Here is a 23,438-nt window from a genome sequence, read left to right as displayed (position 1 = left end):
TTAGGCGAGGTGCAGCTACTGTAAGCTTATCTTATCGCAAGCCAATCGCCGACAGCATCAACGTCACTAAATGCATCATCTTTCAGCTGTTCCAGGTTGCGCAGCTCTCGCCTGCTCTGAGATTGGCCCATTCCAGGTTCCAAGCGCATGAAACTGGCTACCACGTTGCGTCAGCGGTTGGCACGCGTACTCCATCTCTCCATCATACACGGGCAATCGTGTAATCACTGCAGTCACTGTCCCTAAAGCAGGGAAGCGGCCGTCCTGCCATGCTTTACCCCGCCTTGCTTCCTCTGGCCTGTTGTTGGACGAGTTGACTAAAGTATCTCTGTGAGAGTGAATCCACCTATAAATACATTGTCCCAAGATGCCTTTGCTCGTGTGATCCTTTCTCTCTCTTCAATTGTGCGTAGTCATTGTCCATCTCCGTCGTCCATCCACCCTCTAATCCCAGCCGACATCAAACCATCCAAACAATACCAGTACGACCTTGACCCCACCATCCACGATGGATTTCCTCAAAGGCATGGCCGGCGACGGCGACAAGAAGACCGAGGAGAAGCAAGCCGACAGCGGTAGCGGCGGCGGCTTCATGGACAAGGTCAACAACTTCGCAGGCGGCGGTGCCAAGGGCGAGAAGAACGAGGACCACTTGGACAAGGGTAACACTCCAACACCTTCCATTCCACGCCTTCTCGCAACCGCTAATACCTCTCCTAACAGCTGTCGATTATGTCCAGGAAAACTTCTTGGGTAAAGGTGACCAGAGCAACGAAAGCGCTGCCGAACAGGCGAAGGACGAGGCCGTCTCCGACTTCATCCGCGACAAGTACAAGGAGACGACTGGCAAGGAATTCTTCGTCAAGGACAAGGATAAGGACTACGGCGCTTAGAGCGGAGACCCAGGAATTTGATAAAAATGGTTCTTTTTTTTATCTTTTGGTGGGATAACGAGCTATGAAATAAAACATGTCGCATCTTCCGAAGAAGATATTATTTTTTGACGACTTTCCAATCAGTTGTTTGTAGTGTGCGCCCCCAGTACCCTCAGGAAAATTTAAGGAGCGTGTGCGTCAGGATTGACGATGATAAAGGAAAAAGTTGGGAAAAAAGAAATAAACGAAACATGAGAAAGATATAAGAAGTAGATGAGGGACCCAGCATCAAATCCGCACCAAGACACCTTGCACGATGATCTTACCCGATCTCGGCGCAATCTGCTCAAACACCTCCGCCGCCGAGTAAGCGTGCGGCCCGGTGTCGTGCTTCAATCGCGGTTTGAAGGTGTTCAATATTCAACGGAACCCTGCGTCTTGCGGCCAAGACACACGCTGTCTTGAAAGCGCCCTTGATGTGTCTCCCGTTGAGAGGTACCTTGGCCAGGGGTGCAAGTTCTCCATCCCCCAAGGCGCTGGCTGCGACGCTCCTGTTGACGAAGTTGCGCCAGATTTTGGCCCGCGCAGCCGCCTCAGGCTCCTTGAAGGGAAGGGCGAGGTCGATGTGCGACTCGAACGCTTTGTCAACGGTGAAGTAGCGGTTTGCCGTGAGAATCATGGCTCCGCTGTAGTACTCCAGACGTCGGAGGAAAACTGACCGAACAATGTTAGCACGGATTGGAGTATTCTGGGTTTGGAGCAATCTCACCGGAGACGATCTTATTGCGTTCGAGGCTGTGGGCCGAGCGAGCCTCGAGGAACACGTCGGCCTCATCAATCGACAAGATCGCGGCCCACTTGGCACAACGCCTGAGCACCCTCGTCAAGTTGCTCTCGACATCGGCGGCATTTGTTCCAAGATCACTGACGCTGAGCTTGTAAAGAGGGCGCTTCACCTCCTCGGATGCTAAAGATCGCCGTTAATATACTTGTCCAGGCGTCATCGTGGCGGGGGATTACTTACCAGTCTCGGCAGTGAACGTCTTTCCAGTGCCAGCAGGACCAGCAAGCAGGATCATGGATCCTTGTCCTGCAGTCGGTTAGCATGCTCTATTCAAATTAATAATAGCATCGTGACAAACCTTTCTCCTCCCCAAACTTGGGAGTCTGAGCAGCAGCGCAAACATGGCTAAGCACCAGGTCCTTGTCGGACTCATTGATGACGAGCTTGTCCATGGCGTCCGAGTTCCACGACATTTCCTGGAGATGGCTGACGCTCAGCTTGACTAGTCATTATTAGTTTCATCACATTTCTGTTAATTGAACCGGTTCCACTTACACCACTTCTTGGTATCAAGACCGAACCCAAATACGGTCGGCACAGCCAAAAGGCACTGGTCGTCCGTCAAGGGCGAATAGTCTGGCGTGTTCCTCTTCTCAGGCGTGTAAGGTCGACCCTGGCCGCGGCAGAACGTCGCTGGGCTCTCTACGAGCTCGCGGAAGGTCGCTTTGGTCGGGATAATCGGCTTCCGAATAGCATTTTCGGGCTCGAGGTCACTCAAAGGCTTGAGCGAGGCTCTGAGGCCCCTTGCATCCTCGTAAAAAGCCTTGGCATCGATAATCACCCGCTCGTTCACCTTGGGTTCTCGTTAGCGCCTTGCTTGGTCTAGGAATGAATTGACTTGCCTTCATCATCGTGTTATGGACGATCATCTCTCTTCCATGGGCGTTGTAGATCATGAGGCGCTCGTGTCGCAGCTTCTCAAACCTGCGGCCCCGGGCGATAAGACGTTCTTTGACAACCTCATGGCGCGGATGGGATTTCAGAGGCAGAACATCCATATCTCCCAAGGGAAGAGCCCCCTCAAACTCCGCAATCTTAAAGGTAGATTCTCTGACTCCGCAGTTCATGCCGTCCCAATCAAGTTGATTGACCCTGAAGCGGTAGCACACATCCTTCTCGTCATCGGAGGTGACTCGTTCGATCTCCTTGAGAAGTGCGGCGCTCATCACGCCGTCCTTCTTGTTCAAGATGATCTCGCCGGGGGTAAAGGCGATGGGCACTTGGTCAAAGTTGACACAGGCTGTTTCTTGAAGGACCTCATCTGCCTTGAAAGCCTCCTTTAGTTGCTTCTTTAGTATATGTTGGAGGATTTCAAGGTTCTCACGCAGGACCGGCTCCGTCACTGATTCCACCAGATCAACGAACTTGGCCCAAAGATGAAGGAAGGGGACGAATGGTTGAGTGAAGCGCAATTCCGTAGACGTGCAATCGACGGCAGGGTAGTCTTCAAACAGAAGAAACAGAGAATCCCTGAGATCCTCGTTGTTGATCCCGATGCACTCAAGCCTCCATAACTCGCCGACGGGGTGGTTATAGCAGACGATGGCAAATAACTCGATTTGGCTTTGGGCTGTTTCGACTCGCTCGGGGTCCTTGTCAGATGGCTTCTTGACATTGTAGACGACGCAACATGAACAGAGGAGCTTGCTTATCGCAAAGAGGGCCTTGACTCCGGAAATCTGTCCAGTCGAATAGGTCGGTCTCAAGTCCGGAGCTAATCTTGTTAATAACAATGGCCATGAGATATCATTGTGGTAACTGACTCGAAGGTGGAGTCTGAATCCTTTGCAGGGCATCTTGCTGGGCTTGTTGCAGGGCATGAAGCTCAGCCGAAGGCGCAATCCTGTAATCGGGATTGAGGTAGTACTCAGGTACAATGCGCTGACCTTGACCACGGCGACGGTTAGGCTGGCCGTCTGAATTGGTGGCAACCATGGCTGCAGCCAAATTCAATGGAGGAGTGTGGGAGTGTTTGCCAGTGTTGTTGAAGTTTGCCTCTTGGACGAAAGATGAAAGGTGGATAGCTGCGAATTTCCAGAGTGGTCGGAACCCCCTGACTTTATCACCTCAGAGCCCTCACTTCCCCAGGTTGCCTCAATCTCATTTGGGTGCTTCTCTCAAAGTACCGAACAAGGCTCTGGGTTGTTGCGGCCGCTGCTTATGCGACCCAACGTGCCAAGACTGTCCTTTCTCAGTGCCAACTCAGCCTATTGATGCTCTTCGCCCAACAGGACGGCACACACAGCCTGGCCCAGACAGACGGACTGCCACACCAACTCAAGAGATCCAATACATTTCTGGGTCTGGCAAAACGACTCAAATTGTGGCCTGATATCCTGCCGCTTTTTCTCAATCCGTCACATCACTAAAAGATCCGGCTCGAATACCGCCGTCTCAGCTCACGCTACCACCGGATGTTTCACATGTACCTGAGATCTGTCATAAAAGAGAAAACAAATGCGGCTGAGGGATTGGACCGGGGGTGCGGGGGACGTGGATGCGCAAGGGCTCGGTGTGTTAGCGGATGACACGGCTCACGGTTGCGAGGCGTGTCATGGGTTGCATCCGAGCGGCCCCATGGGATCGAGATAGGATCTAGGGCTGAGATTGGTCTGTAAAAGAGAGGAGAGGAAAGAAAATGTGTGGATCTTTTCCCATTTCACAATGTGCATTAGGATAGCTCTCTGTGCCGTCCTGCAAGAACGCCATGAATGGCATCTTGTGGCTGACTCTGCCAATTAGACCCGACAATCACCACACAACTCATAAACAATGACCATCGTAAACAATACTATCATAAACGACAAGGCAGAGGTGCAGTAGTATTCAGCTTCTGTCTCGGTGTCTTCCGGGATATTGGTGCTGCCCACTTGAGCTGCTCGGTCGTAAAAGTACTCCAGCTGGTGGGAAGTGTCTGGCGAGCGGGTCATTCTAGCTGGCGGGACATCTCTCGCTCTCGCGCGCACTGGTAGTATTGTCAGTAGAGTCCTGATCCAGGAGCCCGGTTCTGGGATTTTGTTAGTATGATTCGCGAAACTGACAAGTAGCCCCATCTCATCTGGACGATCATGAGCAGCGTCATTGCTCACCGCGTGAAGGATGCTGTACGATCTGCAAGTGTTGTTGAATGCCGGCCGGTACCACACAGCACTCCCCCTTACCCCACGCGATTCTGTTGGCCCTGCGTTGTCACGTATCCTCCCATCTTCGTCCTCCTACCGCGTGGGGACAACCAGGATTACTGTTGGTGGCGCTTGATTCAAGGGACGACACGTTGGCTGCGGTGAGACATTGAGACATATTGAGGCCGCGACCCAGCTAGGCTGAATAGCTCGGACCAGGCTACAAGTGGTATAAGTGCTTTTTGTATTGTAATTTCGTGTCAGCCATCGCCGATTCGAGGTATCAATAGGCCAGCCGTGGTTGTAGAGAGAAGCAAAAAGACGGCAGTGCGGACCGAGCACCCTAAAGTGCATCATCCTGCGCCTCCACGAAACCCTCGTGCATAGATAGTCGCATCTTAGAGCCTGAAAAGCCACCGATTGTCGCCCGATGGATGAGTTCAAACGTATGTGTCAAAGACATTTGGGATTGGAGGGTAGTATCCGCACATCTGGCCCCACAAATCATCCACACAATCACTGCCACAGCGGCGACAAGCAGAGTCTCGATGAGCGGAGGTATCGTGACTTATCGACTATGCTGACAAGGGTCCTGCAAGATTGCTTTTTGCAAAGCAATAGAGCACGCCACTATGTGACTGATAACGAGAGAACCCCTCTTTAGGTCCTCTTTAGGTACAGACATGGAGCGACAACAATGGAGACAATAGAAATGGTACCGAGCCAAAGACAAAAGGATCATCTAGCTTGACGCGGTCTCCCGACGACAAAACCCTGTCCTGCCGGCACTTTCCTCGCTACACCCTCATATTTCTCAAACACACTTATCATAGAATTGATAACTCGTCACAAGCCAAGCCGGTAGCTTCCTGCATGGCGTCCAGCCGTCGGTCATCGTCGTCCTATGACTTGTTGGCCCACGCACTCAACGGCATGCATCCTCCCTCGCGAGCGAGAGCCAAGCCAACAACACATCCCCGGACCAATACCGCAGTGTCATATTTGACAGAAAACTAGTTCAGCCACTTCGAATTTCGGCTACAGCATCCGTTGATCACCGCTCTTCTCAATTAACGGTCAAGCAGTCGGCTGACGTGGCGCATCATTGTTCGCGGTTTCCATGAGGACCGGTACGAGTTCCCGGAATGACTTCTTTAGGGAGGCCGAGACAGAGGGACCCATTTTTTGCAATACCGTCTTAATGAAGTCAAACATGTTCTGGCCCTCTCGGCCTTTGAGATCTATCCGAGATAGGCTTTGGCGGGGAAGATCCATTAGTGCCTGTAGGGCGACGTCTGCCATCATGGCACGATTGAATAGGATAAGCGTTGCGTCTTTATCGCGATGCGGCTGAGTGGGAATGAATTCCGAGTCCCCGAGTCGCTTGGGGACGATGCTAGCAAGCGCGGATCTCGTAGCTTGAGAAACCAGGGGTGCCTCATCCGAGACAGCCACCTCCAGGACGTATTCGAGCCACCCAAGGAGTTCCTCCTCCCCAACAACGACCAGGGTAGGCTGGAGGAGGCTTTCAACAAAGGGACATCTTTTCCGAGGAGCCGCGGGCAGGCCGCCCCCTACATCCAAGTAACGTCTTTGGGGCAGAAAGCTGACGTAGCCCTCTCTCATACGGCGGGGATCCGATGTCTTAGACAGGCGATGTACGGCAATGTCCAGAGCGCACTGTGTAAGCGCCAATGCAAGCCGGCTGGCGAGTTCCTCGAGGTTGGGGGCGTTGGCTGACCAGATGATCTGCATCTTGTGGATGACCTCGCCCCGTTCCGGAGATGGTTCCAAGCGGAGGACGGCTGGAGAGCGGCCTCAGCTGCCAAGGCCCGTTCTGAAATCCCGTCCATGCTGGTGAAGCCGCCAATAGACATGGCCACTCTGCAGACGCAAGCGATCAGAGTGTCGGCGGCAGCACTGGACAAGCCGCTCAGCGGACCGAGAAGACACGACAGAGATGCGTCGACGGCCGAGTCCACCTGCGCTACATTGTGCAGGACATGGAAGAAGCCTCCGGCATCGGCGATTTCTGGCGTCCCTTTCCAGTTTGAGGTACCTGCGCTGTGCGAAGCGGAGGAGCTGTTTCCGGGAGAGGTTGCTGGCATGGTTGGTGTTGTCGGGATAGCTCCGTGTTGGGGGCTGGAGAACTGGCCATTGCTAGAGATGGCTGGCATTATTGTTCGACTGTCTCTGCCGTGGATGTCAACGAATTGGATATGATCGGATGTCCCAAAGCTGGACCTTTGGTAATCGAATATGTTGGCAAATGCTTGGTAGTCATGTCCATAAGGGCCGCAGATTGAAGTGCCTGAGTTATTCCCATAGCCCTCACCGCCATGGCAGTGCGTTCCAATGACCGTGTTTCTGTCCTCTTGCACGATGGGGGCACCGCACTGTCCTAAATGAACTTGAATAAGCACGGAATATTACCTAGCGAATCTATTCCATGGCTTACTTAGATAGGTAGAAAGAGCGTACTCGATCATGTGGTTTGGAGAGAGAGTGAGATTATAATTTGACAAGACATATCGCTCGTACATCTGAGCGCCAAATTCAATGTCATCTCCACTGCTACGACGAAGATAGCGGTCTCCAGGATACCCAACTACCCCCAGTATGCCCATCCTAGTCTCAGCTGTGGTCGAGAAGGTAAAGAGGCGAAGGTTGCCGTCGAATGGCTTGTCGAGCTGGATAAAGGCAATGTTCTGGTTCTGCTCTCTATCTTGATTGCGTTTATTTACCCAGTCGGCCGGGACCGCCACAGACTGGCCGTATCTAGCTTGAGCTTGTTGAGACTGCATCGAGTCTCGACCATTGTAGCCAATGTAGCACTTGACCTGAGTCGTGGCACCGACCCATCTGGGCCCAACGTGATACACGATGTGCGCGGCGGTGACGACTAGGTCTGGACGTATAAGCCATCCGGTGCCCATAGCCCAGACCTCTTTGGGTGACCACTTGTTTGGAGCCAGAGATTGGATCTTGACGACAGCTGGTATGGTTAGCCGCGAGGGACTAGGAGGCCCGGATCTTGCACTTACATCGATACTTGCCGCCATCTTTGATGTCCTCTTCATTTACCAGACTGCGCATGTCTGGATTAATGACAGAATTGACGCCACCCAGACCATCCGAGGAGGGAACAGTAGTCCGCACGGCTGGATCCATCGTCGTGGGCCGCTCGAGTCTCCAGGTCGCCGCAGCGTCAGATCCGGTCGAGGTTGTCATTGTGGCCGAGGTTTGGGATTTCCAAAAACAGTAGGGGATTGATTGGAAGTGAACAATTCGGAAAAGGTAGGATCTTGGGATTTAGAGTCGAACAGGTTGATTGTGCACCGAGAACTCAAGAACTGCCATTTTTATACCAGACCTTACCCGTAGTCGCATGCTATGCGACACTCGCCCACTGAACGAGAGTTTGACCAAGTGCTGGGCAAATCTACTCAATTACTACGTAGCGCCATTGTATCTGCAAGTCACACCCTTTGCCTCCCAATGCTTCCTTTTGAAACAATGTGGTGAGCCAATTCCCTTGGGCTTTGGTGGACCACACGTCTCATGAGCTGTCAGTGCATCTCGTCTCCGTTCAGCTCGTAAGTTGATGGTCTAGATCCCATAAACAAAACCAGAACGCGCGGGGTTGTTGAGACACGCATGGACAAATAGTTGTTAAAAATACATGGTCACCTACCCTATTGAACATACGACACAGCCAGGGCGTAGCGGTGGCAGTTTGAGCCTCGATGCATGGCCAAGGGCTGTTGATGGGCAGCTTTTGAAGCCACAGCATCAGCAGCCTCTGTGATTTTCTGCGCCCAAAGGAGATCAAAAGTATGAAGACCAGAAAACGAAATTGAGCACGTAGTTGAATCGATCAACAACTGTTTGTTGACTTCCATCTCCGTCAACCCATATCATCGGGCAGTTCACTGGTGCTACTATACGCCCAATCCCAGCTCCAGAAGCTAAGGAGCACTAGGTCCGCGCTGCATCTCATCGATTTGGTTACGGCGTTGTCTGAAACGGTGGCACTTGACTTTGAGAGGTGGCGCGAGCGGTAGCCCTCATATGGTATCCTTTCGTTATAGTATTCAGGCGTTGAGGGCCTAGATCTCAATATTTATGCGGCAGAGGAGCTGACCTGAGGCGGCAAGATGCATCCGCCTGTCACTGTGAGACTGCGAGTTCTAGATTGGAGCCTGCTGGACGTTTCTTGTTCAAAAGAAAAGAAAATTAAAATGAGGATCAAAGAGATAAGCTTGGAAAGTGATTTGCATTCATTTTAGTCAATTGTCATTGTAAATTGTAATTGACCGTGAGCCTTTGTAAATTAGATGAACCTGGGGAGTTCGGTCGGTTGTCTTAGCGGGGGGCATCCGGGAGTGATCACTAAATTACAGGGCCGAGCTAGGGGGTGCCCGGTACTAGGCTTGATGTGGTCTCCGGTATAGTGTTGTTCCAGTCGTATTATGATCGAATTATAATCTATGCGTTCAAGTTGCAAATATCTTGATTGCCAATTCGCACTTCCTGTAGTGGCGAAGCAGAGAGCCTGTTCCCCAAGATTGACTATTCTTCTCCAGTGTCCAATTGTTCCGACCATTCTGTCCCGGCGAGGCTCCGCTGACGGGAGGCTCATCTCTGGCAACTATTAGAGCCCAGCTGAGACAGGCCATAAAATGTTCAGGCAAGTTCTCCAGCACCTTGATTCGCGTTCCTTCCTGGCTTGCGGATTGTGTCACAGATCCCAACATGACTTCAGCGTGCGACAATGAACCGGTGCAGGCGGCTCTCGGAGTAGTTCTCTAGTTGGCAGCCGTCCACCAGGGCCATGCAGAGATGGCCAGTGTAATTGCAGGGCCGAGACTCGGCATGGATTCAGTGGATCTGATCCGCGGAATGTTTAAGTGGCCATGGAGTTGACTACTAGACAGGAAACAGACCTCCAGGCGACGGGACTTGGGGCAAAGCGCGAACAATTCGTTAGTAAATACGTCGACAGATACGGAAGCTATGGATTGAATGTGGCGACGTATTCACGAGGTGCATTTGATGCCTGGAAACAGGTCATCGCCCCTCATCTGACTGTCGACGTGATGTGGTGTTCAACCTCTTCCCGAATCTTGCTCCGCACCTCCTACGCTATCTCTACGTGAGAGCCTTTTGTAAGCCCATTCTGGTCATCAACATCTGGAATTCCTTTTCCGAACACAATGACATCATGTCTGTAGTGATGGTTAGATGGCCCCGTGACGAATACTGTGAGATTACTGGGACGTACCCTGCAAAGACGCTGAGACCGCCCTCTACGTCCATGAAGTGTTTGCAGTCGTCTGTCAAGTTGGTTTCGTATTCGGGGCTCGTGAAGAAATTCTCAAAGTCTTCCCACTTTTTGAACCACAGCGTCGAGCATCCGTCAAACTCCATTGCGTTCATGCTCATCCTGGCAAGCCCCTCCTTCATCCCAGGGAGTTGGTGATGCTATCCGTTTCAATGAAAAGAGCACTCCGTGTAATTGATCTTATACTTACCTGAGTGTATCTTTGGACCCTGAAGAGGCCAAATTTCTTCGAGGCGAGCGTCATGTCAGCATGGACGTGAGCCCAGTGTTGGGTGAAGTGCTCGAGAGAGACGCCCTTTTTCTTCTTAAAGTAAATTGAAACCCTGACACATGCTAGAAGACCTGTAAGCTTTAACCAGTTTCTAGTTGATTAAATGACTGACGTTGATAGTGAACTTCCTTTTCGTACTTGAAGTCGTCGAACGTGAAATCGTGGTCGATTTGCACATGACCTTGAGCTGGATCAGTGTTCGGCATGGTGATCTCCGTCGCAGCGTGAAAATGATGTAAAACAATAATGATTTGTGAGTGTGAGTATACCCGTACGGTCTAAAGGAAAGGGGGTACTCTGCTACCAGGAAGGCTTAATACTCGCGATGCTTTGGCAATGCCATGAACCATCACTGTCCTCGGAGACGGGTTTGTCCGCGGCCACAGGGCAATCTTTTTCCTGGAGAATCGCCAAGCTCCCAGCTACGGTCACTATTCACTAAACGACAGCTTTCAAGGCTTCGGTGTGGGAGCTCATTGGAAGATGATGGGGCCTCATGGATGGCTTTATCCATGGAGAGTGGCAGGGGAGTGACAGGGTAGCAAACACGACTCCCTGCTGGATATTATTCCTCCTGACAGAATCATGGTATCCTCGAAGACGTACGGATCCCTTGTGTAGAAGCATGTGACGTCGACTTTGACTTCCATTGCGTGAATCTCATAATGCGGTCCAGGACACTGGACTCAGGGACAGATCTGGAGCCAATCAGCCAAGTCGCAGAGGCGGGGAAGACGGAGCAGCGATCCCGAACGAAGATCCATTATTGTGCACTCCGTCAGAAGGATAAACTTCTTTTCATCAGGTTGGTGTGCTTCACGCTGATTCATTAGCGCCTTTCTCCCATCGGGTAGGTAGTATTGGCTAGAGGCGAAAGAAAGCCACGAAGGCATATTGAAGCAACAAGGCCTTTAATTGTGCCATAGATGGCCATCTCAGAATGCATCACATTTAATGGACTAATTCGGCTCCATTGGAAAGGAACTACGAGGTACCATTTCCCTTGGCTTTGTACTCCTCCAGCCTCGCCAGTTGGTTCTCCATACTCGTCGCCTCGATAACCCTTCTCATTGAATCATCGCAAAACTCTGGCATATCGCGGAAATAAAACTTGTCTGCGTTTATCTCCACCGCGAGGCCGTAGTCCTCTCCATCCTTGACCGTTCGGCCCCACGCATCTGTCATGTCACCGCCCTCCACTAGCATCTCCACGGTTGATGCTATCCGGGAAAGCGGGGTGAAGTATTCCTCCGGAAATGCTGTCCACTCTTTGTCATTCATGAGGTTAGTTTTGACGGTACCCGGACAGGTGGCGTAAACGCGGATGCCACTGGAATGGTAGTAAGGGAAGGCGATGGCCCGCATGAAGTGGATGACGCCGGCTTTCGAAGCGGAGTATATGGGACAGTATTGAGATGGATACTGATGATTCCAAGGGTGAAATTGTCAGTGTACTTGAATTTTCCAATTACCGCTTGCATTCGTTTGAACAAGGGCGGCATGGATCTGAATGAGTTTCCACTTACCAACCCGCCAACACTCGCGGTCATCACTAGCGACGCGCCCATGCCCTTGTGTGGGCTGCGGCGGAAATAATGCAACGCAAGATAGCTTTGATTAATCACCGAGTTCAAGTTCACATCCAGCGTCTTCTGTTTTGGCTCGGGCGGAATGTCGTCGCTGTCCGGAGTGTCGTAAAAGTTGTCTCTCTCCACGATGCCCGCATTGGCGAAGACGAAGTCGAGGCGGCCGGCTTGCGAGAAGGCATTCTTGAAGGCCTCAGAAAGTGATTTCCACGATGTCACGTCGACTTGGTGGAACTTGGAGTTGGCGAGGGACCGCTCAGTCGTGACACCAGCCTCCTTGTTGAAGTCTAGGACGTGGACCGTCCATCCCTTGGAGGCGAGAGACTGCGCAACGGCAAGACCCATACCGGAGGCTCCGCCGGTGATGAGCGCGACTTTGGAAGACGCCATGTTGCTAGAATTTAGCTGGATGAGTAGGAAGAGTTGCTGGTGAAGTTCTAGCCAATTTTCCTCGTTCACGCCGCTCTTCTTCAACTACACCACCTCAGACAATTGCCGAAGTACCGTGAGATCCCGTGGGAACCACCCTGTGAATCAACACAGAGCGAATAGGTCATGAGACGCCATCCCAATACCCCGGAAAACAGTTTCAGTTCCACCCAGAGCTGCACACCAAGTGTGGATAACTCCATCCCGATGCCCCGCAACCCCGGAACTTCACCCCGCACTGAGCTGGGCGAGGGACCATCCCAACTGGGGAACTTGATCGCTACGATGAACCAGGTTGTCGACGACAAAACCATTACGACGTGCATGATAGCAAAACAGGAAGACGTAAATGCTACGGAGGATCAGCAATTCATACATGCGCACAGCTCTGACCATAAGAGCGAGGTGGGACGGGAGACGCGTACATTTTTCTGGACATTGATGCCGGGCTCTAGTGTAGAATCGAAGGTAGAGCAGGCAGCATCACATATATTAATGGGAGCAAGACGGGAATAGATGTGATCGATAAGGACCAGCATAATGAGGTTGCTAGGGACGTAGAAAACTGTCCTTTGGATGTACGACGGGGTCCGAAGATCAATCATGAGCCAGAGACAATGAGATTTATAAGAGTATTCAAAGATACATAGTTGTTTGGGGCCCTGCCGAATTTCCCAATCGCATTATAACCTCCCATCCTTAGGCATGCCCTTCCAGTTCGTGAAGATAAAACCGTCCTTAACCCCATCACCCAGAGCGAAACTAGGTGAAGAAACACACAAGCGAAGACCAACAAAATAAATATTCCGCCATTGCCAAAGTCATCTCAATTTGGAGCCTCGTGAACATATCCTCACAGCCCGAACCTTTTCCCTGGACTGGCGCATACGGAACAACCATGTCTTCTAGCAAACCCTCCATTTTGTAAAAGACCTGGCTTCCGGCGTAGTCATACCCTTGTAGATTATGACCATTGTTGGTAGCCATACATTCTGGCCAAACCGTTGATGGTGTGGGAATCCCCATCTGCTAGACGGGGGGGCGTAGGTGTGCAAGATGGTGGGGATATGGAGGGGGAGAGAACGAGGGTGTAAGGAACGAAGGTTGAGGGTACGAGCCTGTAGCGTATACAGCCTGCATGCAGGGAGGATGGAACTGAACGTCAGGGTGTGGGCGGGAGTCGATTTGAGGGTGAGGATGAATAAACTGCCGTGGTGGGGGGATATATGGAGGGTGTGAGAACGGCCAGGCGGCCCCTGTGCCACCAGGAACCAACCCAGGTGGCGCATTGCTTCTCCACGAGCCTCCTCCTCGACCTCGCGGATTCCAGTTACCCCGTGGCGTCGGACTTCCACTGACAGGGACATACATCATGTCGCCACCGTAGTACTGTCCATCGCCATCCGGGGAGGTAGAGACGTTACGATGTGCCCCAGTACTGACATCATTCTCTGTTTGTGCGGACCCAACGCGGCGGGTACCGCCGCCGCGGCCTGAGCCTCTCTTCCAGCGATTGTGTCTGCGAGGGGGACGGGGTTTGCGGTCAATCATGAACTCAATCTTGTGGATGGGATCGGTAACCATCACGTCATCCGTAAGTCCGAACTTCTCCAGGTCCTCCTCATTGGAGGTCCACACCTGAAATACATTCTCCAGCTTCACGAGGTGTTTGACTTCAGGGACCCAAGTACGGACGAACTGTCCATTGTTGTCATAGTCGAAAGCCTGTTTGACTGGATTGAAAATACGGGCATCTCCTCGTGGATCGTTGCCCACTCCAGCCACGTACTGCCAGTTGGCCCAGTTGGACGAAACATCGTAGTCGACCAACATGGCTTCATACCACTCCGCTCCGTAGCGCCAATCAATACCGAGATGTTTGGAGAAGAAGCTAGCAACATTCTGTCGCGCCCGATTCGATGTATAGCCGGTGTGGTATAGCTCTCGCTGAGCGGCATCGATGAGGCCCATGCCGGTATTTCCCTCCAGAAATCGATCGAGGATGGTCTTGATCTGTTCGGGTGGAGGGTCTTGGCCTTCTGCTGCAATCTCCTCATCAGGAGATTTCCATACCTTGTCGTACTTTGGCTCTGAAGTGTCCGACCCCAATTGTTCTCCCTTGAATCCCGAGAGTCGAAACAGTCGATAGCCAAACTTCATGGTACAGAGGCGCATGTAGTCTCGCCACAAAAGCTCGAACCGTACAGCCTTGGTCCCTTCGCATTCGCCCTTGCCGAATCCCTGGGCCAAAGCATATGCCGGCTCCAAGCCATTCTCCAGTTTCAACAACTCTCCATGGACTTGGCGAGCAGTGAGGCAACCTAGTGCTAGGTAGCCCGCAAGTTTCGTACTATAGTCCGTTCCAACAAGCCCATTGCGAGTCTCCTTGTAGTGTACCATGCCGCCGGTTCTGCACAGATAGAAGAGGCGGTCCCACCCCTGGCTCTCGCCTCCTAGAAAAGGATGAGCAGACCGAGCATCGTGGGGGTAGACTGGAGGTTTGGCGAGCATGTTTTGGATGGGTTCTAGAAGTCGATCCTCGAAATCATCGTAAGTTTTGGGCTCCACGAACGGCATCTTCTGAGGGGGTGCCCATGTCGCTGGCGGGAGAGGCGGCAATGTTGATACCACCGGGCAGGGCAATGAGGGTCGTGGCCGATGAAGGAGAGGCTCCTGGGTCTTGCGATACGTGGTGAAGATGTCTGGAAGATCTTGAGGGTCTTTTAACCCCGTATCACGGCTTAGGTTGGCGAGTTAGTCAAAGTTGGTTACAGAAGCTGTTAGGGAGGCTCACTCGTCAATGAAATACTTTTCGTCTTCCCACAACTTGAAGTCGATGCGGTTGAGGTTACAGACGTTGGACACGGCCTTTTGATCTTCTTCCTCCTCGAATGACTTTTCTTCCGTCATCCACACCGCACCCATGGAGTGATGGGAGTCCTCGAGAGACTCGATAATGCTTGACACAACATCCTCGTAGCGTCCTACCCTGATGGCAAGCCCGCTCTCCAAAGTCTCCAAGGATTGCTTCATGTCCCAGATGGACTGGGCAAGGAACTTGGCTCGGTTGGGGCCACATCTCCAGAATTTGCCGACTTTACTCAGTGCTGGAGGATAGGGAGACTCTTCATCCTCGGCGAGGAATCCCGAGACTTCGATCTGGTGGGGTGGCAGGACGAAGATAGGGAGAAAGTGCGAGAAGCCATGGTCAGTGGTGGCCAGGTGATGAAGGATGGGATTGTCTGCGATCCTCAGGTCGCGGCGGACCAGGTAGACTAGAAGCTTGCCCCTAGACATGGTCAAATTAAACTGTCCCGTGGATTTCACTGCTGATGGGGCCGTCCGGATCCGAAGAAGAGAGGATATCGTGGCTAAGGGGGCCAGGGGGGAAGTGGTGTGGCGGGCTAATTGGACCTGAGTAAGAGCGGTCTGGTTTTCGAATAGGAACCCGAGGATGAGGGTGCTAGACTCCTGTGTTGTAATCGACTAAAGCTTAGGAGGGTCGTAGTAGAGTCTGGTTCGACACCAGATGGGCACCGAAGAAGACTCAGGATATAAAGCAGTAAGTCAACACAGCCAAGGTCAGGGTCCAATGTGTCCGGTGGTGTAGTCTTGCAGAGGATGTGGGATGATGCAGGCGAGATGGATCTTAAATCTAGCGTCCGCAATTGTTCCTTGTACTTCGTGCAGACACAGATGAGGTCCAGACGAGCTGAGAAGCGGGAGATGCCGCCGTGCGGACGGGTTCCAGGACGCTAGCGTCACGTATCAACGCCCAAGGGGTGGATATGATGGTGGTATAAAATCCAAGATGTTGAGTCCAGGCCTTTAGGGCGTCTCGTAACCCACGTCTGTGCCTTCGGGGGGCGAGAAGGAGAGACAGTGAGTTGTCTTGCAGGGACTGGTGAACCACGGCAGTTGCGTAGAATGTTGGCGAGCGGGTATGTCCGATGTGCTGCACTTGCAGAGAAAGCTGAGATGAACAAAGTGAGGACGTGTTCTAGAGCGAGCACTGCTTGGTGCAAAGATTGAAAAATAGGAGGACGGTGGTGCGCTTATACGCCCTCGTGGCGATGGTTGAAAATCCAAGCAACACAGCCAGCCTGCGGACAGCGTTAATGACGGCGAAACTGCCCAAAAGGTGGCGAAGGTGAATTTGGTGAAAAGAAGGAGAGCGGGCAGGTCAGAGACATGATGTGCCGACATTTTGCAGCGCGAAGCAGGCGTGCCGCGAGAGAAGAACGCCATGGTGATGGGCCTTGTGGTTCGTGATCGAGCGCCGCGATGCCCTCGATCACCACGACCAGAGCCAGGTCGTGGAGATCGGACCAACAATGAGAGGTCTAGCCTGCAGGGGTGCAGCAAAGGCAGTAAGGCACCGGAGGAAGGAAAGGAACCCGGTATGCGCCACGCCCCTGCCCAGCTAGGTAGGAAGCAAGCAGCCCAGAACAGCCCAGGGAAGGAGCGTTGCAGGGGTGGCTTTCTGGCTGTTCGAGAGGGGGGCATCCATCAACCATCAACCATCAACCATCATCAGTGGGTCCGTAGCCCGTGGTCCGTGGGTTAGATAGGGATGCAGCTCCGCTCCGGGCCCGGGACGATGGATGAGATAGACGGACGACACACGCTCTGGGCAGATTCTTTACGCCGCAGTAGAGTCGAATCCACGGCCGCAGCCTTGTTGCTCGTTACCGGCACGTATTGCCATTCCCACGAGTCCGTAAGACCATGTCGTTCCACTGCAACGACCCCTTGTAAGACGGACCATATCGTAGGGTTACCGTCGTCCGCCCCGCCGTCGTCCTAATCTGGCTGTAGGCGTCATTACACTGGGGACGTGGGTAATGGATCTCTATCAACGGATCTCCATCTTCAAACAGCCATTTCGCTTCACTCTTCGCCTCACTCTTCGCCCCGGTATCGACACTCCATCCTTGCCCTTGCCCCTTTGGCTTTTTAGCCAGGGGCTCTCGATCGGCGTCGCACAACTCCCAGATGGGCCATGTAGTGCAAGGCAACGGGTATCGACATCGATCAAGGCCAGGCCATGACGCGGACCGTTGGGCGCTACTACGGCTGACACTTTGAATTGCCCTGTGATGCGTAGAGGCGCACGTTTTACACCTCCGCCCACCTCTTGCGTGAAACCTGACGACTCACAAAGACGGTGGAATGGTCCATCCAGTACGGTCTAACACGGCGCGCGCGACCGCCAGGGCACCGCCCGCAAGAGTCCAGCCCGTCCATCCAGCCCGTCCATAGCAACACCAAAGCCGCGACGTTCCGCACCAGAACCCTCCCAAATCATCATTCAGCCCGCGGCTGTCAGAGACACGCCTCACCAGATCTGCACGTAGGGTGCAAGCACGCGGCCATCGACCCACGATCGCGGCAGCTTGCACTACGCTAGCCCGCACCACTTCGCACCACCCGCTTTTACTTTGAATTCACGGATCGCCATGGAGCGGCTAGACCACCTGGAGCTTAGAGGTCCAGGCCGTCTCCACCGTTTCAACACTGCCGGCTCACTGTGCTCAGTCCAGCAGTGAGTGAGTGTCCAGCCTTGCGATGGATGCTGCGCAAATCGATGCAACATCGACACGCCCCGCCGCTGCGATCGGGGGCACTGAGTCAGGCCTCGTCGCCTCGCTTCATCCTGCCATCCTTGGGGGTTTAGGCTTGGGTCACATCGCCAACCACCCCCTTGCTGCGATTAACCCGCCTCGACTCGCCCCGGCCCGGCTTCTCTGGAATGATCTTGTCTCCAAGCTGAGAAAACGTGAGAAAACGTGGGGAGGTGGCCCAGGGATTGTGGATTGCCCGAAGGATATCGGGAGCTATTCGTCATTGATCCCACACCGACCCATGCATGTCTTATTTCCTCTCTTCTCTTTTCTCCTTTGCCTGCGTGTCTTAACAATGGCCGTCGGTTTACGTCCAGTCTCCCTCCGAGGCCTGTCGTTGTAGGCATGCACGCCCCACTTGAACACACAAATCACAGTTCGTCGTCTTTCCCAACGCCACAAAGCCCTTTGTTCTCAACCCATAATGCCTTGCCCCGTGGTGCCATTGGGCAGCCCAAATGTGACAGGTCTGAGCTGAGTGAAGTTGAAGCCATCCGGATGACCACGATGACCTCCCATGAGACACTATGAAACGCCACAGCATCCGTTTCCAGACACCGACATTAACTCTGTCACTTCTCAGGACGCAACTCGAGGCACCTTTTCATCCTCCCTTCAAGGTCACCGGTACTTACTATCACTGCGATGCCGGGGCTGGACCCCGATGCTGACGGTGTTGGCTCTGTGCGGCAATGCGAAGCAGAATGTCACTCGTGCATGGTGACCGCTTGATGGTAGAGTCGAGACGGACGGCATCGTTGATATCCGAGACGAAACGGATCATCGTCGAATTACAGGCAGGCGCAGTCGAAAATAGCCCGGGAACCATTTGATTTGTCGAATCCTAACACTCCGGTTGGCTGGCTTGCACTACTAGAACCAATCTCGAAAACTCGAAGCCTGGGTAAATGGGCCTTAGGCTTGGGATGTTAGCACCCATGTTCGACTTCGTCCCCACTCAATCGCCCAAGATCGTGAAGATCTGGCATCGACCGTTTTCCTCAAGCAACGTTGGGTTCGATTAGCCTATTGCACTTGTTCTGACCCTGGGGACTGCTGACGCAACAAACTTTAGATCTGATCGAATCGACTTCATCTCGAATTGTCAAAGCTGTTGTGGAACCACGGGTAGATTTGGGGCTGAGCGCCAGTCCCGAAGAGCCTCGCATCTTGTCCCACCCCATAGCCTGATCTCGCCGGTCACTGCAGCTGACACGATTTCTCGATTTTGATACTCGACGTGGAAAAGTGGCATCGCAGCGCGTTCATTGGAAGTCGACAGAGCCAATATCGCTCTGTGATGCAGAGCTGGAATCTAGACGCAGCCACCATGGACACCCCCCACCAAATGCGAACTCGTCCCCACGTCTCATCGCCCGCCAGGTACCATTGAAGTCGAGAACAAGCCTACCCTGCACAGCTCCAGCCCACAGTCGCGGTCGATTGAATAGCAGACATGATCAAAAGGCCGTGCATTGTACTTTTGATCGCTAGTCATCGATGAAAAGCAATGCTGGATGCACCTCGTCACCCTGGAATAGCTGAAAACCCCGTTAGATGGGGATATCGCAGAGACTAGTCTGCAGATGCATCGGTCGATTGGTTGACCAACTCAACTTACACCGCCTGAGCTCGCAAAAGCAAACCGGGCCGACTCGAGCTGGGCATCGGATGAGTGGGCGGAATGTCCCAACGCGCACTGACATGATGAAATTGTCTCATGAATTCCTGATTTTCTGCAATGCGGCTGAGTTGACTTGCGTCAGCTGCTTGGTCCAGGCTGCTCTTTGCTCTCTGTTGTGGCTCTGGTGGGTTGAGATCGGTGAGTCTCGTCCGATGTCTTGTTCCGGGCTCGGATCCTGATTCATATCGTTTCTTTTGCCGGGAAGTTTCGCATTTCAGCGGCGGATACGTAGATTTCCAACTGAGGTTAGAAAATCATCGAGCGACTCCCTCGCCCTTACCGACTTTCCCTGGCCAGAAGCACAGCGGAGCCTATTCTTGCTGTTCCTGCTGTTCTTTGGCGTCTCATCTCGCCATGCCCACTGGACACTCAGAAACCGGCTAGTCGTGTCGAGTTTCCTGAGGTTCTCGTCACGCCACTTACGCCTAATACGCAAATTGACTCACCTGGTAGAGCCTGATATGGTCAACCACTGACCGATCATTGAGAATGCCCATCGGAGGTCGGTTGAGAGGTCGTATGTCCGTCCATCTCCTCCGAGCATCAGCGAAAGATAGCCACGAGCCATGCTTGTGCCGAACGACCTCGGGGGCGGAGGAGCGGACCCCGGATTCCAGGGGTGCACGATCGGCTTATCCCGACGCGACCAGTGGAGGATCCATTCTAGGGAGGGGAATCTGGGGTACAACCTAGGTATGGATCTCGGCTTGCCTCTTAACTCTAACGCGGTGACGTTGACAAGTGCGTCTGGCTTCAATTGACGATATGAACAAGTGATGGTATCCAAGACATGTGCCGTAGACAGGGCCGGGGAAGTTACATTGTCAGGCATCACGAACTGGATCTACGGACATTTGGACCCTTTGGGAAGGATATTCACTGGGGGGTGAATCGTGCATGAGCGACTGCTTAGACCAACAGGGTCCATTACCTCGGCTCGAACCGCCTTCACAACCCCAAGGTCCCCAACGGCTGGCAGCTCTTTGAGGCTGTGATCTAACCAAGGCCCAAAGTAGATGCGATGAGCAGTACGTTAACAAAGCCGTGGGGCGTAGAATTACTGGATGGGCGAGGAGCCATCATCACAGGACTGGCGTGAACAGATCAGTGCCATTTCCTCAACACTGACAGAACGTGGCCGAGTGCTGTAGGGTAGGGATCACTGCCGTATTGAGCATCCCACCATGCCCTGTAACTTAAGTAAGTTAACTCAAGTGACTATCCCTTGTGAAAGGATGGCGCGGCACGTTTTCGGTAAACTCGCCGTGTCCTGATAGCAAGGGCATCATGCTACCTACAGCCTCACTCAGCGACATCGGTGGTGCTCTACGTAGTAATCCATTGGCTCTCGGTTGGAGATCGTCCCTCTTCCCCTCACCTCAACCCAAGCCAGGCCACTTTACCCCATGGCCACAAAACCCACAGCGAGGAACCGGGCCAATGTCAGATTCCAATTCCCCCATGACGGTTGCTGCGCGGTTGGGGTTTTTGCTGGGGACCGGCGGCTAGCCGAGGGTAGCTTCGCGGTAACCCACGGCAAAGGCTTTCCCCTACAGCCGAGCGCAATAAATACAATCTCGCCCGGGGGCCTTCCACAAGATTGCTCTGCTTGAAACCACCGTGATAGCCTCGTTTCCTTGTCCCCCTCCCATTCCCGCAATCTCCAGTCACGGGCGTAGAGGAGACAATCCGCTTCCATCCCCGTGTCCCAAGAAATCGAGCCATGTCTGCCGTCACTCGGGGTCTCCGGACGGCCACCAAGCAGCTGCGCATCCAGCCCCGGGGCCTTCGCGTCGCATCGCCCCTCGTGGCCCGCTCAGGCTCGGCCTCCATCGGCGCCGCGCGCTCAGCGACTCCCGCTTCCTACAGCGCCTTCTCAACATCCACCGTCCGATCATCTGGCGCGCCCGTCATGCCTTCCCAAGCCCGCGAATACGATCCTGAGATCAAGGACATTGCCGACTACGTCGCCAACAAGCCCATTGACTCGGAGCTTGCTGTGAGTGTCCCCCGCACCCAGTGCCGCCGCGTTGGGCGCTGGAAATTGCCCCGCGAACCGTTGAAGCTTTGCTACCCCGCCACGATCCCATGAACTAGCCCCCCGCCTGTTGGCAAGACATTCACAAGCTGACCACGCACCGCAACAGTTCGACACTGCTCGATGGATTCTCATGGACACCCTTGGCTGCGGCCTCGAGGGCCTCAAGTTCAAGGAGTGCTCCAAGCTCCTCGGCCCCATCGTCCCTGGCACCGTCGTCCCCAACGGCCCCAAGGTCCCGGGAACCCCCTTCCAGCTGGACCCCGTCAACGCCGCCTTCAACATCGGCGCCATGATCCGATGGCTCGACTTCAACGACTGCTGGCTGGCCGCTGAGTGGGGTCACCCCTCGGACAACCTGGGTGCCATCCTCTCTGTCGCTGACTGGGTCAACCGCACCAACAAGGCCGGCGGCAACCTGGCCAACGGCAAGATCTTCACCGTCAAGGACGTCCTCGAGGGCATGATCAAGGCCCACGAGATCCAGGGCTGCCTGGCTCTCCTCAACTCGTACAACAAGGTCGGTCTCGACCACGTTGTCCTCGTCAAGGTCGCCTCCACCGCCGTCGTCTCCAAGATGCTCGGCCTCAGCGAGAAGCAGATCGCCGACGCCGTCACCCAGGCCTGGGTCGATGGCCAGAGCCTGCGAACCTACCGCCACACCCCCAACACCATGTCCCGAAAGTCGTGGGCTGCCGGTGACGCCTGCCAGCGCGCCGTCAACCTTGCTCTCAAGGTCATGAAGGGCGAGGAAGGTGTCCCTACTGTCCTGTCCGCCCCCGTCTGGGGCTTCTACGATGTCCTCTTTGGAGGTAAGAAGTTTGAGTTCCAGCGCCCCTATGGCAGCTACGTCATGGAGAACGTCCTCTTCAAGGTCTCGTACCCTGCCGAGTTCCACTCCCAGACCGCCGTCGAGGCCTCGGAGAAGATCCACCACATTCTCAAGGCCCAGGGCAAGTCCGCCGCCGACATCAAGGCCATCACCTGCCGAACCCACGAGGCCTGCATCCGCATCATCGACAAGCAGTTCAAGCCCATGGACAACTTTGCCGACCGTGACCACTGCATCCAGTACATGGCCGCCACCATGCTCGTCTTCGGCCGCCTCGAGGCCACCGACTACACTGACGGAGGCGAGGCCGCCACCTCGCCCCTGGTCGAGTCCCTGCGCCAGAAGATCAAGTGCGTGGAGGACCCCCAGTTCACCAAGGACTACCATGACCCCAGCCTGCGCACCATCTCCAACGCGCTGACTGTCGAGCTCAACGACGGCACCATCATGGAGGAGGTCGTCGTCGAGGCTCCTCTGGGCCACCGTCTCCGCCGCGAAGAGGCCAAGCCCGTCATCCTGGAAAAGTACAAGCGCCACCTGGGCCCTCACTTCCCCGAGGCCAGAGTCAAGGAGCTTGTCGAGTTGGGTCTGGATGCCAAGAAGCTCGAGGCCACGCCTGTGGATGAGTACGTCGACCTGTACACGGTCGAGTCGAGCAAGTTTGTGTAAAAAGTAAATGTCACCAAAGGTGTCTTATGAGTTAAACCAATATGAACAACAATCAATCAATTAGAGGAGTTCCTACGTGCGGAGATGTGAGCATGACGTGCAGTGCTTCCAATATCCCAT

At 53.8% G+C, this 23,438-nt stretch overlaps 9 protein-coding genes across 9 annotated transcripts; 4 read left to right on the top strand and 5 right to left on the bottom strand.

Moving 5' to 3' along the window:
- Window positions 1–395: 395 nt before the first annotated feature.
- Window positions 396–1,004, top strand: BGZ61DRAFT_433429 (uncharacterized protein). Its single transcript, XM_046243910.1, has 2 exons — window positions 396–662; window positions 724–1,004. Exons 1-2 carry the CDS (start codon window positions 509–511, stop codon window positions 891–893), a joined length of 324 nt encoding a protein of 107 aa, XP_046095810.1. The 5' UTR covers window positions 396–508; the 3' UTR covers window positions 894–1,004.
- Window positions 1,005–1,221: 217 nt separating this feature from the next.
- Window positions 1,222–3,654, bottom strand: BGZ61DRAFT_485799 (P-loop containing nucleoside triphosphate hydrolase protein; the record flags this gene model as incomplete). The annotated part of the gene is made up of 7 exons (XM_046249754.1): window positions 1,222–1,589; window positions 1,645–1,842; window positions 1,900–1,965; window positions 2,018–2,161; window positions 2,215–2,512; window positions 2,583–3,433; window positions 3,483–3,654. 7 exons carry the CDS (start codon window positions 3,652–3,654, stop codon window positions 1,222–1,224), a joined length of 2,097 nt encoding a protein of 698 aa, XP_046095809.1.
- A 951-nt stretch (window positions 3,655–4,605) lies between these two features.
- On the top strand, window positions 4,606–5,129 carry BGZ61DRAFT_465209 (uncharacterized protein). Its single transcript, XM_046247551.1, has one exon. The coding sequence runs from the start codon at window positions 4,788–4,790 to the stop codon at window positions 5,004–5,006; it is 219 nt and encodes a 72-aa protein (XP_046095808.1). The 5' UTR covers window positions 4,606–4,787; the 3' UTR covers window positions 5,007–5,129.
- A 390-nt stretch (window positions 5,130–5,519) lies between these two features.
- Window positions 5,520–8,072, bottom strand: BGZ61DRAFT_593998 (uncharacterized protein; the record flags this gene model as incomplete). The annotated part of the gene is made up of 4 exons (XM_046256820.1): window positions 5,520–6,646; window positions 6,784–7,242; window positions 7,300–7,836; window positions 7,886–8,072. 4 exons carry the CDS (start codon window positions 8,070–8,072, stop codon window positions 5,919–5,921), a joined length of 1,911 nt encoding a protein of 636 aa, XP_046095807.1. The 3' UTR covers window positions 5,520–5,918.
- Window positions 8,073–10,157: 2,085 nt separating this feature from the next.
- On the bottom strand, window positions 10,158–10,629 carry BGZ61DRAFT_282235 (EthD domain-containing protein; the record flags this gene model as incomplete). Its single annotated transcript, XM_046238471.1, has 3 exons — window positions 10,158–10,325; window positions 10,376–10,518; window positions 10,569–10,629. Coding segments are annotated over 3 exons (372 nt in total), but the record flags the coding sequence as incomplete, so codon positions are not given.
- An 811-nt stretch (window positions 10,630–11,440) lies between these two features.
- On the bottom strand, window positions 11,441–12,432 carry BGZ61DRAFT_485796 (uncharacterized protein; the record flags this gene model as incomplete). Its single annotated transcript, XM_046249753.1, has 2 exons — window positions 11,441–11,878; window positions 11,983–12,432. 2 exons carry the CDS (start codon window positions 12,430–12,432, stop codon window positions 11,441–11,443), a joined length of 888 nt encoding a protein of 295 aa, XP_046095805.1.
- Window positions 12,433–13,500: 1,068 nt separating this feature from the next.
- Window positions 13,501–15,768, bottom strand: BGZ61DRAFT_370276 (DNA photolyase, FAD-binding/Cryptochrome; the record flags this gene model as incomplete). The annotated part of the gene is made up of 2 exons (XM_046242008.1): window positions 13,501–15,211; window positions 15,266–15,768. The coding sequence occupies 2 exons, from the start codon at window positions 15,766–15,768 to the stop codon at window positions 13,501–13,503; spliced, it is 2,214 nt and encodes a 737-aa protein (XP_046095804.1).
- A 3,143-nt stretch (window positions 15,769–18,911) lies between these two features.
- Window positions 18,912–19,490, top strand: BGZ61DRAFT_171494 (uncharacterized protein). The gene is made up of 2 exons (XM_046237596.1): window positions 18,912–19,110; window positions 19,171–19,490. The coding sequence occupies exons 1-2, from the start codon at window positions 19,004–19,006 to the stop codon at window positions 19,325–19,327; spliced, it is 264 nt and encodes an 87-aa protein (XP_046095803.1). The 5' UTR covers window positions 18,912–19,003; the 3' UTR covers window positions 19,328–19,490.
- Window positions 19,491–21,362: 1,872 nt separating this feature from the next.
- Window positions 21,363–23,376, top strand: BGZ61DRAFT_593996 (MmgE/PrpD family-domain-containing protein). The gene is made up of 2 exons (XM_046256819.1): window positions 21,363–21,778; window positions 21,927–23,376. Exons 1-2 carry the CDS (start codon window positions 21,503–21,505, stop codon window positions 23,316–23,318), a joined length of 1,668 nt encoding a protein of 555 aa, XP_046095802.1. The 5' UTR covers window positions 21,363–21,502; the 3' UTR covers window positions 23,319–23,376.
- The last annotated feature ends 62 nt before the right edge of the window (window positions 23,377–23,438 follow it).

Source organism: Ilyonectria robusta, assembly GCF_021365365.1.
Source record: "Ilyonectria robusta strain PMI_751 chromosome Unknown BGZ61scaffold_40, whole genome shotgun sequence".
In the NCBI taxonomy this organism is placed as follows: domain Eukaryota; kingdom Fungi; phylum Ascomycota; class Sordariomycetes; order Hypocreales; family Nectriaceae; genus Ilyonectria; species Ilyonectria robusta.
The sequence above is the reverse complement of the archived record's forward strand: the minus strand, read 5'-3'. Positions and strand labels throughout refer to the sequence as shown.

Excerpts from the sequence above, each read along its gene's own strand:
- BGZ61DRAFT_465209 (XM_046247551.1), top strand. The coding sequence starts at position 4,788 with ATGAGCAGCGTCATTGCTCACCGCGTGAAGGATGCTGTACGATCTGCA.
- BGZ61DRAFT_433429 (XM_046243910.1), top strand. The coding sequence starts at position 509 with ATGGATTTCCTCAAAGGCATGGCCGGCGACGGCGACAAGAAGACCGAG. Across the intron at positions 663-723 it reads CGAGGACCACTTGGACAAGG|CTGTCGATTATGTCCAGGAA; the intron begins GTAACACTCCAA and ends CTCTCCTAACAG.
- BGZ61DRAFT_593996 (XM_046256819.1), top strand. The coding sequence starts at position 21,503 with ATGTCTGCCGTCACTCGGGGTCTCCGGACGGCCACCAAGCAGCTGCGC. Across the intron at positions 21,779-21,926 it reads CCATTGACTCGGAGCTTGCT|TTCGACACTGCTCGATGGAT; the intron begins GTGAGTGTCCCC and ends GCACCGCAACAG.
- BGZ61DRAFT_171494 (XM_046237596.1), top strand. The coding sequence starts at position 19,004 with ATGGGCCTTAGGCTTGGGATGTTAGCACCCATGTTCGACTTCGTCCCC. Across the intron at positions 19,111-19,170 it reads TTTTCCTCAAGCAACGTTGG|ATCTGATCGAATCGACTTCA; the intron begins GTTCGATTAGCC and ends AACAAACTTTAG.